This window comes from Octopus bimaculoides, chromosome 4, assembly GCF_046866305.1.
Source record: "Octopus bimaculoides isolate indiv1 chromosome 4, ASM4686630v1, whole genome shotgun sequence".
NCBI classification, from domain to species: domain Eukaryota; kingdom Metazoa; phylum Mollusca; class Cephalopoda; order Octopoda; family Octopodidae; genus Octopus; species Octopus bimaculoides.
This window is the reverse complement of record NC_142931.1, coordinates 109,029,782-109,047,281: the sequence shown is the minus strand read 5'-3', so window position 1 is coordinate 109,047,281 and position 17,500 is coordinate 109,029,782. Positions and strand designations below refer to the sequence as shown.

General features: G+C 32.9%; 1 protein-coding gene across 1 annotated transcript in view; it reads left to right on the top strand.

Moving 5' to 3' along the window:
* Positions 1-17,500, top strand: part of LOC106875429 (collagen alpha-1(XII) chain) — a 161,995-nt gene that overhangs the window by 42,474 nt on the left and 102,021 nt on the right. Inside the window, exons 11-17 of the mRNA XM_089351166.1 lie at positions 1,025-1,063; positions 3,181-3,318; positions 5,410-5,832; positions 7,276-7,305; positions 9,623-10,186; positions 13,166-13,192; positions 15,179-15,286. Coding sequence (XP_089207292.1) covers positions 1,025-1,063; positions 3,181-3,318; positions 5,410-5,832; positions 7,276-7,305; positions 9,623-10,186; positions 13,166-13,192; positions 15,179-15,286 — 1,329 coding nt within the window. The remainder of the gene's footprint in view (positions 1-1,024; positions 1,064-3,180; positions 3,319-5,409; positions 5,833-7,275; positions 7,306-9,622; positions 10,187-13,165; positions 13,193-15,178; positions 15,287-17,500) is intronic.

Sequence of the window (17,500 nt, the reverse complement as noted above, 5' to 3'; positions counted from 1 at the left end):
TTCAATTCATGTTTGATCTATTTCATTTACAATTCGTATCTGTGATTTTCGATTGGTATCTATTGCCAAGATGAATTGTATCAGGCTGGTTTACGAATAACAAAAGCGTGAATCTGAAATAGAGTTTGTTTTTCTGCTCTGCTTATATTTTCTTTTCTTCGGCAACTTCCTCAATATTTCATTGGTACAGAATCCGAATACGAAAAGAGTATAGAGATAAAATGAAATAGTGAGGTACGACAAAAAGGAGATCAGACAGTCTGTGAGGAGTTAAGATATGACAAACGTAGAAAGATAAATAAGGTGCATTGATTAGATTCACTGGTTTTTATACATGTCACTCAATTGTAAAATCTAAAAATATGTTCCTTAATCAAAGAAAGAATTATAAACGTTAAGCTACGAGTGAATCTTTTTACTCTCGTTATAAATCAGGTAAACTAATTAGATAGGGTGTGGAAGTAGTAGCTCATTTCCTAAGTTTCCCCAAAATATGTTGGTCCTTATCTGAGTGTCTTTCATGCAATTCAGTTCCATCAGAACTGAAGAAAAAAGAGCATTATTTTCCGAAATAATCATTGCGATATTTACATCCAGATATTATCAAAAATTGCTCGCGAAGGGTAGATGTAGAGTGGCATTTCTGGTTCTAGTAAGTGACCCAGGGCTCACAACCATACGCAAGGAATAATTGCTTATGTAAATATTAGTGAAATTTTCAATCAAACGCAGGTTTTCTCCTAATGACAAATAGAAAATTATATATTGTATTTTGCTACGCATTGACCTTCATTAGTTTTAGAGTAAAATATACTGATCTCGTGTAAAACAAAAGAACTATATTGGCAGCGAACTTTATTTTCTGTTATGAAACCGGCAATAATTTTTTTACTTCACAATATGGAGAATGTAGATTACAAAAATTAATATATGACGCTATTGAATTTGATTTTTATAAAGCTTACAGGTTTATGAAGATAATTATCTTGTAAGGAAATTAACTAATTAACCATTCTATTCACAGCACAGAAAAATACTACAGAGTCACCTGTAGTTATCGAGAGTAAGTAGAACTTTCATAATTATTGTGTTTGTCGCTGAACAATGATTGTTTTCATTTTTCTCCATTTTATTTTCTATTTGATTATCTTAGTTATACAAAACCATCTTATTAGATCATTCACATCATGTTTTGCGTGTTTCGAGGTTTTTTCATTTTACTGTGGTACTACTTTTGTGGAATATATTTCCGCAGAAGTTCAGTTGAAAATATGCAGATACTATTTTAATTCACAGTGCATAAACAATTAGATTCTCAGTTATTTCGCTTGTATGCTAATGTATTCTTGTCTCGACGGAGACACTGTTTACGTCTGATATTTAAAACTGAAAGAATTATAAGACTACTGACATTATAACTGGATAGTAAGAGTGGGTTTATTATCGCTAATAATTAAGGAGAGAGTAAATGTAAAATAGCTGAATGAATAAAATTTGAACTACTTGCACTAGAAAGTTTCCACTGGAGTTTCGCTGTAATGCAGTAAACTTTGTGATCAGTATCAGATCGTCTCAGAGAAGGTACTAAAATATTGTGAACTGATATTTATAAATAGACCGGTGCCCTGTACAAGTGGACATTTATCTCTCAACGTGTAATGCCCCAAAGCTAGAGGTACGCACTGCGTCTGAGCTTATTGTTTGAGAGAAGTCTGTAAACTAAATGAATGCTGCAAATTCTAATTCTAATAAAGTAAGCCCTTGTATAATATGTATAAATAAGTTCTTAGAAAATGCTTTGAATGTCTTACAATGAGTCATTTCTTTTAACTTTGACGAGGTAGCTGTAATTATTTGTCGGGGGTGTAAATAATAGTTGTATCCGGTTTTGATAAGAATGCTAGAGATTAATATGATTAGTGCTGGAAACAGCAATTAAATTTCCGTTATGAGAAATTTTTAACAATCAAATTATATTAAATATGTTGTATCTTAGTAGGACTATTGTGAAGCAACTTATGAAAATCTATTATATCAATGTACTTATTTGATTAAATTTTAATTAAACAACATTAAATATGATTGATTGAGATTTTCTTCTCAAAATATTTTTGTGGGAAAATATTTTCTGTTTAGATATTCGACCTATATTAAATGAATTTGAAAGCGGACGAGATATTTAACAGTTGGAAACCTTGGAGATTGAATTAGAATTATTTATAAATAGTGTTGTCATTATTTCTTGAGCTGTATTAAGACAGTGAACTGACAAAATCGTTAGTATGCCGTACAAACTACCTAGAGGCATTTCATTCGTCTTTACGTTCTGAATTCAAATTTCGCCGAGGTCGGTTGAATTATCTGAGCTGTGTTACGGCGGCTGATCGGCAGAATCGTTAGAACGCCAGAAAAACGTTTAGTATTTTTTGGTTACGATTCTTTACTTTTTGAGCTCAAATTCCGTCAAGGCTTTCATCCATCCAGGGTTGATGAAATACTGTACTAGCCAAGTAGCATGATCGATTGTATTGACTAAAGCTTTTCTTTCAAATTTGCTGGCCGTGTGCATAAATCAGTGACCATTACTTCTCCAGTTGTGTTCGTTATCAATACCAAGAAGTGTAACTCCGTAGACTTCTAACTGAAGAACTCTCGAATTTAGAAACTGCAAATCTATTAGTGATTATCTTCGTCATCTCCGTCGCCACTCATCGAATACCTTTCATTTTACCCTTTTGTGCTAGTTTCACTCATTGAACTGCAGCCATGCAGGGGCACTGCCTCGAAAGGTTCGGTCGAACAAATCGACCCCAGTACTGAAATTTTAAGCATGGTAGTTATTCTATTGATTATTTGCCGAACCCGGAAACGTAAACAAACCAACACTGGTTGTCAAGCGATGGTGGAGGACAAGTGAAAACACAAAGGCATACACACTTGCACGCACGCACGCACGCACACACACACACATAGGAACACACACAAACATACGGCAAGTTTCTTTCAGTTTCCATTTACCAAATCCATACAAAGCCGGGGACTAAAATATAACAAACTTGCTCAAGATTTTGCTCAGCGGGACGGAACTCAAGTCAACGTAGTTGAAATAGAAATTTCTCAACCACACAACAATGTCTTCATGTATTAAAAAATTAATACCTGTTTTTATTCCTCGGTTAGAATGTCCAGCGCAAGCTGATATTGTATTTGTCCTGGATTCCTCTGCCAGCATCGGTAAAAGTAATTTCCAGAAAGTTCTAAATTTTGTGACAACCATCAGTAATACCTTTGCCATCGGCCCTGATCAAGTACAAATAGGTAATTAATATTATTAAACTTTACTTTTGTTTTTTGTTGATATTCCGAAATTCAGCTTCTTGACCATAATTGCATTGCTATATCACCAGAGAGATGAACACAATATAATCATTTCTTCTTCTTCTTCTTCTTCTTCTTCTTCTTCTTCTTCTTCTTCTTCTTCTTCTTCTTCTTCTTCTTCTTCTTCTTCTTCTTCTTCTTCTTCTTCTTCTTCTTCTTCTTCTTCTTCTTCTTCTTCTTCTTCTTCTTCTTCTTCTTCTTATTATTATTATTATTATTATTATTATTATTATTATTGAGTGAGAGAGCAGGGCATGCCATCAAAGTGACAATGGGGTAAAATATACGAAGCCCAGTATACCCATCATGACTACGCGTCTGATAAGAGTACACCAGGCACATGCATCACAACCATACGTGCGTGACATAGTGATCTCATATCAAGATAAACAGTGCATGACCTTGCAGGTGGTGCCCAATTACAATTTTCTTCGGATCGAGTAACCCATCCCGCTCAAAAGGTCCCTGAGTAAGGGTTGTTTAAGGATGTTGAACAAAATACCCATGTTTCTAAAGGTGAATTATCCAAATCCCAAAGAATTCCTCTCAACACATGGATATGTTGCTCTCTGCTACTTCTGTTCGTGATCAGAGATGTACATATTGTTAGCGACTAAGTGACATACTCAACTGGTTATGGTCAAGCAACTGACAAGCAAATCTGTGGTATTGAGCAGAATATTTGCAGTAGCGGAGATCAGTGTCGAATCTTGTTTACCAAAACGAAACAATGCACATGAGATCAGAAGCCAAGAGAGCCACTTCTTGGTACTGCATCAGAACTATTTATTATTATTATTATTATTATTATTATTATTATTATTATTATTATTATTATTATTATTATTATTATTGTTATTATTGTTATTATTATTATTATTATTATTATTATTATTATTATTATTATTATTATTATAGTTTTGAGATATCTATTTCGACACTGATCTCAGCTGTACCTTTTGATAATCATGAATTTAATTAGTGTTCAATTCTAAAGCCATGAACTCATTCTGCAAAAAGAGCCATGAAATTAATTTGTGATTCAGGAATGCAATCGATTTACTTGTAATTAGGAAGATAATAAAAATTATACATATATGCTGATATAAAGTAATTTTAGATAATACTATGTGAAAGGATTCAATATCAATTAAGATGAATGCTATAAATCAGATGGGATGTTTCGTTATCGTTGAAGGGGAACAAATTTCAAAATCGATTGGTCACTGATGAGCCAGTTGGCTAGCTATCCGTTCTCGATGATGTTCCATTATAAAGCTATAAAATATTTAAATATGTGAATATTATTCACAAATGATATATATATATATATAATTCTATGTATTTATGTATGTATGTATGTATGTATGTATGCATGCATGCATGCATGCATGTATGTATATTTGAACATATATGTAAAGACTCACATATATAAAGAATGTATATCTATCTTTCTATCTATATATCTGTCTGTCTGTGTGTCTGTCGGTCTGTCTGACTGTCTGTCTGACTGTCTGTCTGACTGTCTGTCTGACTATGTATGTATCTGTCTATCTATGTCTATATGAATGTATGTATGTGTATATATGTTTATATATATACACACATATATATATATACTTACATATATGTATGTATGAATGTATGTTTGAGCATATATGTAAATATATATATAAAGAATAGCTATCTATCTATCTATGTAGTGTCTATGTCTATATAAGTATATGTATATAAATGTATATGTATATATAGATATATATTTATGTATATATATATATATATATATATATATATATATATATAGAGAGAGAGAGAGAGAGAGAGAGAGAGAGAGAGTGATATATAGTTAGATAGATAGATAGATAGATAGATATTCAGACTAGTAATACGTTATGAAATCTTAACTCATAATTCTCTGTTTCTGAACTGTATCATCTGCAGAACACTTAAAAATATAACTTCACTTCCAAGTTAATATACAAGGTAATAAAGTATTCTTGTTACATTATATTATGTTCCATTTTTTGACAGGTATTGATTCGTTCGACAGTGCCAGTAGGACTGAATTTGCATTGGATAGTTATAATGATTCTTCTTCTCTACTTGCTGCCATCAATAAAATCCGGTATCACGGCGGTAGCACTCATGCCGGTGAGGGATTGGAAAGGCTGTTCTCACAAAGTATGACATTTAGTAATGGACTTCGACCAAACGTTACACGCATTGCTATATTGATTACAGACGGTCAGTCGAATGGACCGATCAACGTTCAGAGTGAAGCACAGAAGATAAAGAACAACGGCATTTTATTATTTACCATTGGCATTGGAGATATAAATACAAACCTACTGAAGCATATTTCCAGCTCACCAAAAAGTGATTTCGAATTTAGAGTTGAAGACTTTGCTGTCCTACACTCTATTGCCTCAAGATTATCGAAGTCTTCTTGTAACGGTAATAACACCTATGATTATTTTAAATATGCAATAATAACGATCATGTATGCATGTATTGATGTATACATATATTTGTGTGTGTGTGTATGTGTGTTTTAGTGTTTGTTTATATATATCGGTTCCTATGAGAATCGCTGATAAACTCCTTAATGATGTTCATCTTGTGTAAATTTGCCTGACAGATATCATTTAAATACACGAAACAATCAATACATGACAAGGTGAACTCATGCAATCTTGCAAAATAGTCGTCACATTTACAGTGCTGCCAATGCTTAAAACCATGAGCTTTTCCTGCATACATATTTGCAGCTAAGTGTCTTCAGAATTTTAGCCGTTTATATTATGCATTAGTGATGAAGAGATACGAATTACTAACCCTTCAGATATTTGTATGACGTACTAACAACTCTTATGCACTTACTCTCAACTAGGTACACAAATACATAACATACACATTCCATCTTTCTTGGATTTACTGTTTTTTCCAACCATAAGCTTTTTCTTGCGTTAGAGTCCCATTTTTAGGTCTTACCATATTTTTTAATATTCGTTAACATTTAACTGGCTTTTATTTTTCGTATGTGTATTTCGTGTGCAAGATTCTTGATGTGGATACGTGTGTTGAAAGAAATACAATTAAACCTTGGGAGAGGCATTATGCCGGTAATAAACACACGCACTGGTTCAGTCCTTACTTAATTTATAAACAGTATATAGTTTTTTGTTAAATCATTTCATTGCACTCTTGCAATCTCTTCAGTAACTTGTCTCTCCACTTCCATTTATTTTGAATCTTTTATTGACATCATTTTAATAATAGCCACTCATGGACACTATTTTGTTCAGAATCACTTATTGATATTTATTTATTGATATCCACTTGCTGATATCGATCAATTGTTAGTCATTTATTGAAATTTTGTTGACAATATTCTGATGACACTCGCATATTGAAGGTCACTTATTTGCAGTTATGTATTGACAGTCGCTAAGCTATATCCTCATTTTGACAATGACGTATTGCAAAACAGATATATGTTATCGTGGGAATGTCCCATATGAAATAAATCTAAACTATTAGAATTACATTTCCTTAGTTTTAACTTCATTCATTATTTGATAACAAATCCGCAATTGAGTTCTCACAAAACAATTTACAAAAGTGTTCAATAGTTTATGAAATTCTTTCACATACATTTCAAACACGAAAAGTATGTGCCTCTATCATATGACATTGAAAACCTCTCGTACTTCATATTTTCGCCAAATCTGACCTACTTGAACGTAACAAATATAATACATAAAACTTGCCATTCAGGATGTATCATTGTTCTAATCCTAGAATGTTGCTATAAAATATATGATTCTAGCGTAACTATTTTTTTGACTTTCCGTAGTATTTATGATAAACTCATATTATCCATATTTAATTTTCCAGTTGCTCCTCATGAGAACGGAACTGCGTCAGGTGAGTTGAACAGATTTGTATTTAAATTTCCGGAATTATGTAGTGCAATCACGTGAATTCATATCTGATGTTTGCAGTCAAATGTTTTTAATTTTTTTTATATTTGGTTTTGACAGTTTTAGAATGGGCAATAATTGAACATTTATAAAAGTATTTGAAGCATTAAGAAGGTGTGAATAGCCGTTAATTCTTACGTGAATCTTCAATTTTGCAAATCAATCTCTTTACAGAAATAAACAAAAATATATGATATACACTGTTTTGCTCTCCTCCGTACGCATCTAGGTTACATACTTATTCATTCTTCAAATTGTATAGAATGTATGAAAATACATAACAATTGGTAAATTTTGAATAAGCATAAACGATATGTAATTTAAGAAAGTAGAGATATCAAGATTTATACTTCTGCTCTCCGAAAAGAATTATTAGCATAAGTGAAATGAAACAATTCCAACGAGAGGAATTGAACCAGTATTGACCTTCCAGTTTGTTTGGAGCTTGTTTCATTTTCTATGGTGACACTGGCCGCCACATAAATGAATGAATAATGACTAGTCTGGTACTTTACAAACTTTCTTCTACAGTAGGTTCTCATGCACAAGAATGTACTACACAAGAGAACTAGTCGCACACAAATTCGCTTAAACATATGTATATATACAATCGTCCGGTTAATATGCAATCATTAAGAGTCCAAGATACTACAATTACCAGACATAACGTTCATTATGTCTACTTTATATTTCTCTCTTCCCTGAGATTATTGCAACAACCTCTACCTTCTCGAATCTTTCTGCTCTGAATCGCATGCTGACTTCCATTCAACACTCATGTCGGTTCACACCACAATCAACAGTAAAAATATCCTTGGTGAATGTTTCTTCCCCAGAAGTGTATCGTTCAGTCGGCGTTTTCCCATAGCTTAATGTCAGTCTTTATGACTTCAAATTGAACTTCAATCGTATCAATTGCGCAAACTTAACCCTATCTCAAGCCTAATTAAGCGAGTAAAGTATATATTAATTATCCATTTTTCCCATGTTATCTAATAAGAAAAAAACCCTCAAGCACTTCATTATTATCTGTCGAAAGATTAAAATATACTTTGTGGACTTTAACCAGACTCGATATATCGAGGTCAAGTATTTTTAATACGTATATCTATTTTATCAATAATCTGTAGGCATAAACAACATTTGAGAAAACTTTCTTAAACAGAATGTAATGATTCTCTATGAACTGTGAAATATATCCACATTATCTTTCAAGGACAGATAGTTACTGTCCTCTATTAATTATGAACACGCTTTCACGGAATTTTGATATAATTCTTGTTTTCTGCAAAAATATGATGAAATTAAATAGGTATTAACGTTGGATTTGTGTGTTTATAAGTATTAACTTTAATAAAGGAATTATGATATACTAAGCGTCAGAAATTTATCGAAAAGTATCCAATACACTATGCTATTTGATCATAATCGTGTAGAATCACTCAATTATATATAATAACCCATTATACTTAAGGTACAAGACCTTGAAATTTTGGGGGAGAGATATAGTCGATTACATCAACCCCAGTACTTGACTGGTACTTAATTTATCAACTCCGAAAGGATGTAAGGCAAAGTCGACCTCGGCAGAATTATGTAGAATAATAGAAGTAATTTGTTTTGCTATCCAAGCTATTTTAGAAAACACTTGTTTATATGCATACATATACATATATATATATATATATATATATATATATATATATATATATATATATATATATATATATATATATATATATATATATTATATATGAATGAATATATATGTATGCATCCATCCATCCATCCATCCATCCATCCATCCATCCATCCATCCATCCATCCATCCATCCATCCATACATACATACATGCATACATACTTGTGCGATTAAAAAATTCGCTTCGCATCCACGTCGTTTTGGATAACTTGGGCAAGTGTTTTCTAAAATAGCTTGGATAACAGAAAAAAATTACTTCTATTAGTCTACATAATTCTGCCGAGGTCGACTTTGCTTTCAACCTTTCAGAGTTGATAAATTAAGTACCAGTCAAGTACTGGGGTCGATGTAATCGACTATATCTCTCCCCAAAAATTTCAAGGTCTTGTACCTTAAGCAGAATGGGTTATCATATACCACTTTTCTAATATGTTTACAATGTGTTTTTTTTTCCGTTCTCGAAACTTTCTCAAGATATATTGTTTGTTATAAGTTATAAATATATAATTAGTCATTAATTTCACTATGTTTTAAATATTTTTGTTTCATTTGTTTCCCAGAATGTTACGCTACGGCTGATATTGTCTTTGTTATGGATTCCTCTGCAAGTGTCGGTTACAAAAACTTCCATAAGATGCTTGATTTTGTTGAGAAACTCGTAGACAAATTCGAAATTGGTCCAAAACATATACAAATCGGTGCTATGAGTTACAACAGCCGTCCCCATCTGGAATTTCACCTGAACAAATTTAATAACAAAGGTGCCATTAAGAAAGCCATCTCAAAAATACGCTACAAAGTTGGTAATACCTACACAGATCAGGCTATTAACTTTATGCATTATCACATGTTCACCCATGCCAACGGTGCTCGTACTAACGTACCAAAAATTGGTGTTATAATAACCGACGGGGAATCGACATTGCCTGACGATACCAAATTAGAAGCTGCAGCTGCAAGAAATAGCAATATCACATTGATTTCCATTGGGATCGGCTCTTCAATTAGTCGCAAAGAATTAAACGAAATTGCAACAGATCCGGATAGTTCTCATGTATTCAACGCGAGAGATTTTAACAATTTGATTCATATAGTGGACATGGTCGCTAACAAAACATGTGTTGGTGAGTATCTGAAATATAGCTCTTATCGTCACTTTTTATATTCTTGAAAGCCAGAAAAAATATACGACTAATATTGATACATTTTATTTTACAGAATTATCTAAACCCCAGCATTCTCCCTTGTTGTATGCATCTATGTATGTGTGTATGAATATATGCATGTGCATGTATGTATGTATGTATATATATATATATATATATATATATATATATATATATATTAACAATAGGGCGGCGAGCTGGCAGAATCGTTAGCACGCCGGGCGAGATGCTTAGCGGTATTTCGTCTGCCCTTACGTTCTGAATTCAAATTCCGCCGAGCTCGATTAAATAAGTACCAGTTACGCACTGGTGTTGATGTAAACGACTTAAACCCTTTGTCTGTCCTTGTTTGTCCCCTAGGCAGAACCATTTGCATGCTGGGCAAAATATTTAGCTACATTTCGTCTGTTGACTTTGCTTTCATTCTTTCGAGGTTGATAAATTAAGTACCAGTAAAACACTGGTGTCGATGTAATCGAATAGTCCCCTCCGCCCAGATTTCAGGCCTTGTTATTAAGGTTTATAGAGTAACTATTGATTTGATATTCACTTTCCTTTATACACGAGGCCCATTGTACATTTGTCCTCCATCCCTCTTGCCCTCTTCTGTTCCTTTACGCATCCGAGAAAACGGGCAACTAATAAATTATTTACAATACAAATCAGAAGGAAGTCAACTTATTAAAATCGCTGCATTTACTTGGAACACATACTCTTATGTATGTATGTATGTATGTATGTATGTATGTATGTATGTATGTATGTATGCATGAATGCATGTATGAGTGTGTGTACATGCATGTATATATGTATGCATATATGTGTGTATGCATGTATATATATATATATATATTTTGTATATATATATATATATATATGTATACACACACACACACACACACACACACACACACACACACACACACACACACACACACACACAGAAATAATTAAGTTAATACGGCTCTAATATTTTCTTATACAATATTCCGAGGTTCTATAATATGTAACATAATTACTGTGTTATAGATAATTCATACATGGGTTGTTAATGTTGTACGGTTTAAGTTTTAATTCCCGCTTTAGAACTATATTTAGTCATTTTCGAAGTTCTATATTCGATCGTTATTTATTTTCGATTAGATATAACTATCGTCCATCATACTCAATACCTTATAACAGCTGAATTGCTATAAAAGTTCTTCAAATCTTTACTTCTATATAAGTATATTTTTATATATTAGTTAGTTAAACTATTTCTAAGGTAAAAGGCTATTTCGAGGTACATGCTAATAAGTTTGGTCTCTGAGACCACACTCTCAAATCGTTAAGTGGAATAGAAACGAAATTATGTCCGCAAGAGGAAACCACATTTTCACTATGCGATCTGAATCGGTTTCCGCCATAACAACTTTATTATGAAGATAAAAGTGTCAAGAATTAAAATGGAAAAATAAGAAATGAGAACCCTTTTCGATTGTCCTTCATTGCACTCGTTAAGTTGACGAAAATGCTGGATTTCGTTCATAAATATAATCATTTTCACTGAATGAAGCATGCAGAATTGAGGAAATTAAGACGTAGAATTAGAAAGGAAAACAACACGCGCGTGCACATGCATACACAGACACATACACACACACACATGCGCATGCAGGCACACACATCTGGATATGAATTTATATATCTATTTTCATTATCACGAACTATGTCTTCCTCACTTTACGTTTCCTCTTCGTCGTTTTCATTGTCAGAAACAGTGCAATAGCAATGATGATGATACTAATGATAATGTTTTCAAATTTTGGCGCAAGACTAGTAATTTTGAAGAAGCGGGTAAGCTAATTACATCGACTCCAGTGTTCAGTTGGTACTTATTTTACCGACACCGAAAGGATGAAAGGCAAAGTCGACTTCTGCGAAATTTCAACTCAGAACGTAAACACGGACGAAATGACGCTTGGCACCACTGTTGCTGTACGATCCCTAGTCTGCTAGAGATATGCCTGTGCTTCTTAGCACTATACGTCTATATGCGAAGCCGTCTCAAGGCGAATACCACAGTATTATGGCATTCCAAAAATACATCCATATTAAGTACGCTACAAAGATTGCTATGTGTGTGTGTATGTGTGTCTGTGCGTATGTGTGTCTGTGTGTATGTATGTCTGTGTGTATGTGTGTATGTGTGTATGTGTGTGTGTGAGAGAGAGAGAGAAAGTGTGTGTGTGTATGCGTGTGTGTGTGTGTGTGTATGTGTGTGTGTGTGTGTGTGAGAGAGAGAGAGTGTGTGTGTATTTATGCGTGTGTGGTAGTGATACTTCAAGAGTAAAAAGACAAAACATATGATAAAGTGAAATGCAATTTTTCTTTCAGTACTTATATAAAGGTGTTTCATATATCTGGATCGTGTACATATAAATGTTTACACATATATTTACATGCATATGTATTCTTATATATATACGTATGTTTATGTGTGTGTGTGTGTGTTTGGTGTGTGTATGTGTGTGTGCGTGAGTGCATGTGTGTATGTATACATTTATGAGTGTGTATGTATGTATACATATGTATATTACATATGTAGCATACAAATATAAATCCACTTGATATGTGTTATTCTAAACTCTAAATATATATTTTAGTTTATTTCACATTGCTGTTTTTTTTTTTTTGCCTTCATACTTCGCTGAAATGAAGTTACGAATTCCAATGATAATGCATCACCTTCTGGTTTTAGTCTTGTTCATAATGGAAGCTGTAGCATTAACAAATCTAAAAAAAAAAAAAAGAAACACTATAGCTTACAGTTAAATTAGAAACACATTTTGAGTTGATAGAAATGATTTGAAATTAGTAGTATTGTTGCAAAATAATAACAATTTTGAATTATGTTAAAAAATAATTTTATATTCCGTTTTTCTTCTTCTTTTACAGCAATACCAAAAGATGTGAAGCCGAAAGGTAAGTGTAGCATGTTTTGTAAAATTATGTTTATGGAACGATAACCTAATTTCATGAACCCATTCCATATTAGTTTTGTTTGGAAAACCCTATTCTACCGTTTTTAAAATTAAATTATCAGAATCTGACCCTGTCACTATTACAGCTTAATCTGGTATTCCATTTGGTGTCTGATTAAAAAAATATATTTAGATTTTGAGCTTCATTTCTTTTTTCTTTTATAACATTCTCGCAAAGATTTTACATGTGCTATCGCTTTCTACTTCAGTTCCTCTTTGAAAATAATTAACTAGATTAAAATACCTGATCTTGCTGTCTTTGCATCTCCAGGAACTACACTTGGAAAGAAAGTGTTAAGGTTCTGCATAGGGTTTAGGTCAAATATTTACTGAATTAGATCGTTTAACTCTCAAGTTGCTTTTAAATTTAGTCACAAGGCCAGTACTTGCGAGGGATTAGTACGTCGATTACATCGATCCTTGTGCTCGACTGGAAATTATTTTATTGACTTAATATGGATGCATTTCGTACTTCATATGCATTACTCTTCACTGCGATAAATGCATTACTCTACACTGTAATGCTTACTTAATCAGTTAAATATACTAAGCTATATGAAATGACGTTCAGGAATTTATCTCATGTAGAGAAAATTTTGTTGAATGTGGAAGTAGCATGACTGAGCAAAATATGTATTAAATCAAACGTCATTATTTAAATGTCACATCGGATATTTAATATCAGTTTTAAATTAGTATAAATTAAATTGGTGTTCATTTGATTTAAATAAAGTTCATCTGATTTCATTGATATTATAGTTCTGTTGCTTTAATTTGAGATTCATTTATTTTAATTTCAAATTCGATTAATTTGAAAGTTAATTGTTTTAATTTGAGAGGGAAAAATTGAACATTGGGACAGTCATTTCGCATGACTTGCCATGTCATGCTAGAATCAGCAACCAGAAGTTTCTTATTGTCTTGAATAAGCAAACACTCTTTGGATAATGCAGCCATAGTTTCGTGAGGTCTGAACAACGTATGGAATGCTCCTGATCAGATCGCTTTTTACAAATTATTTGTTGTATCAAGGCCTATGTGAGACTAAATGGTTATTTCAAATCTTGGTACAAGGTCTCCAGTATTAGATGGAGGCGACAAGTCGATTATATCAACTCCAATGTTGAACATGTACTTACTTTATCAACTCAGAAAGGATGAAAGGCGAAGTCGACCTCGGTGGCATTTCATCTCAGAATGTAAAACTAGAAGGCATGTTACCAAGCACTTTATGTCGCGTGCTAACTATTCTGGTAGTTCGTCACCCCAACGTGGAACTAAATAAGAGCAACAATAATAAACCGCTCTTTTTAAGTTTACGGCTATTATAAAGTAGAATACAGTCTGTTTTATATCCTAACATGTTTAACTGGTTTCTTCATATTTAGTACATCGGTGACGGAAATAATTTCAGAGCTCTTCGAACTCTTCCTTCTTTCGCATTTCAGTTTAAATCATGTCACGCTAATGTTTACGTCTCATCAATCTGGATTTCTATGACTATGTACTAACAATAAATTGTTATCATCTGTAGCTACGTCTCATATCAGTTAGCCATTTGTTTGAAAAATAAAGTATTGTTAAAATTCACTTGAATGCGTAAAAACAAAATATCACTGTCCAAACTAAACGAATTTCTAAATCTAATTTGCTTCCTCATAATCCTGCAATGAAATGTCAGTAGATAATATAATCGTCAATAATATATTAGGCCTCGTCTAATATGGTGTTGTATCTAGTCCATCTTCACCTAAAAAAGAATATATCATTATTCTTTTACAGTGAGGATTTGAATATCAATGGTCTTTACGTTCACGTAATTCTCAGATGAATAAAAAAGAGGTGAAATTCACGTGAAAACTTACTTTTGTTTATTTTTATCCTTCTATTTCGATTAAATAGTAAAAGCTCAATGTTAATATTTCAGATTGTCATGACGTCATTCCGAACTGTAAATACTTCGGAATAGAAGCATGCAACGCCTATCCTGGTTGGTCTTCAGATTATTGTTCCAAATACTGCGATATGTGTGAATGTAAGTTTTACATATTTTACATAAAACCCTTTCTTTCTATTGACACTACATATAAACTAGAGTGTTACCCATGATATAATGGGTAACTTTGGAAGTGTTCTTTTGTCAACACAAAAGCAGCGCTAGCGTTGTAAGCATCACCGATTTCACATACTCAGTGTATGTATTTTATTTGTTCGCTGCGTATAACGCTTGGGAACGACTCCTTCATAATGCTGGGTGTTACCTGGAATTCATGGACAAGCGGATAACTCGCCTCGGATCGAATTCAGGAGTGATGGATACCGATATTTCACCTTTTTGTGGCCTAACAACATCACGTATCTGAATTGAACAAGGTACGAATAGGATCACCAGTGTACGGTTATATGTAAATTGCGCGAGAATCATTTGCTCATGTGCCACGACAATGAACACATAAGATTAAATTCAATAACAAATCAAAAGCAGCGCTAGTATTGTAAACATTATCGATCGCACATATACACTGTATGTGTTTTGTGTTCGCTGGATTCGCTACGGTATAGCATATACATACATACATACATACATATGTATATATATATATATATATATATATATATATATATATATATATATATATATATATATATATATATATATATATATATATATATATATGTGTGTGTACACACACACATATCTGTGTCCTGTCTATTTTTGCCAAGGGAAGTTATCCCTCCCATCTTGATCTGCGATACGTACGGACCCGAGTTTCAGGGTTATTTCCCTTCTTCAGCGTACGATAATCGCCGACCTTCGATGAGAATGACAATCCCTTGGCAATATATAAGTCTTTTTCCAGTGAAGTTATTCACTGATATCGAAAAAGTGAAGATAAGCCAGCTGGAGGAGATGTTCTCCTGGGGCTAAAAGCAACAGTAACATCCACCCTTAGGGGTCAGCCACATTTCAATGGCAAATATACTTCACTTTATCGTGCAGTTACTGTTAACACCTCGTTCAGAGATTTAACATATATATATAATGTTTACGTGTATATCTCTGTGTGCTTATGCAAGTGTATCTATCTATCTATCTATTTATCTACTTCTTTCTGTCTCTCTCTCCCCATATATGCATGTACATATAATATATATATATATATATATATATATATATATATATATATATATATATATATATATATATATATATATGTATGTATACATACACACACACGCACATACACACACACATGTATATATTTGTATATATTCAGTTTCTCTCTACTAAATAGCCATTCACAAGAGACTACTAAACATATGTGCTTATGAGTTTATGATAGAATGCAACTGTTCAGAATTACGTTTACACTGTCTTTTTGCAAAATGAAAGCAGTTAGAGCTTAGATTGCTCTTGACTATGTTGCGTAATCATAGGAACGTGAGTCTACAGCTGAGATGTCCATTTGACACTCTTCTAAACCTGTTTGTCAGTCGAAAAGCGATCCGTTCAACCATGTTCACATGGCTGTAATGAACAAGTCTTTACGCAACACATTATATGCCACAGAGCTACATTTGCCACATTAACATTGATGTAATTCTACTCAGCTTTATATTTATTTACTTTACAAAACATTTTATTCTTAGCGTCGTTTTGGCTAGCTCTGTATCTTCTTTGTCATATTTTAAGAAACACTGAACATTCTGTCCCTAAACGCGATTTGGAAATAATTACGCGATAAAGGAAAAGAACTATATTATTCTAGAACTAAAATTATACACATAGCATAATTATATGCTGCATTTAGGAGAATTAATTTGTGTGTGTGTGTGTTTATGTATATATGGCTTTTTATTTTATATTCATTAGCATTCTTATAGAAGGAGGTAACTGGTTTCTATCAAAGAAATAAAAACACCAGCAATGGAGTTTCGATAGTAACAATGATAATTGTTATATATTGAAGTTTAAGAATGTCTTTCACATTTTTACTTTTCCGCTTACAGATTGTATATCTATTGTTCTTGCTAACCTTTTCTTTCTATGCTCGCAAATCGTAGCTTCTCCAGATTGTAACGTAGATATTTACTTACATAAATGTATGTACTAATGATTATTAGTGTGAATATAAAATCATAGCCAGTGTATATGAGATGCAGATTGAGAAACAGATGTTTGCAGACATTGTCCTTCTCTCTGACTGCGGAAGATACTTTCATATCTCCAGCCCAGATGTCTATGATT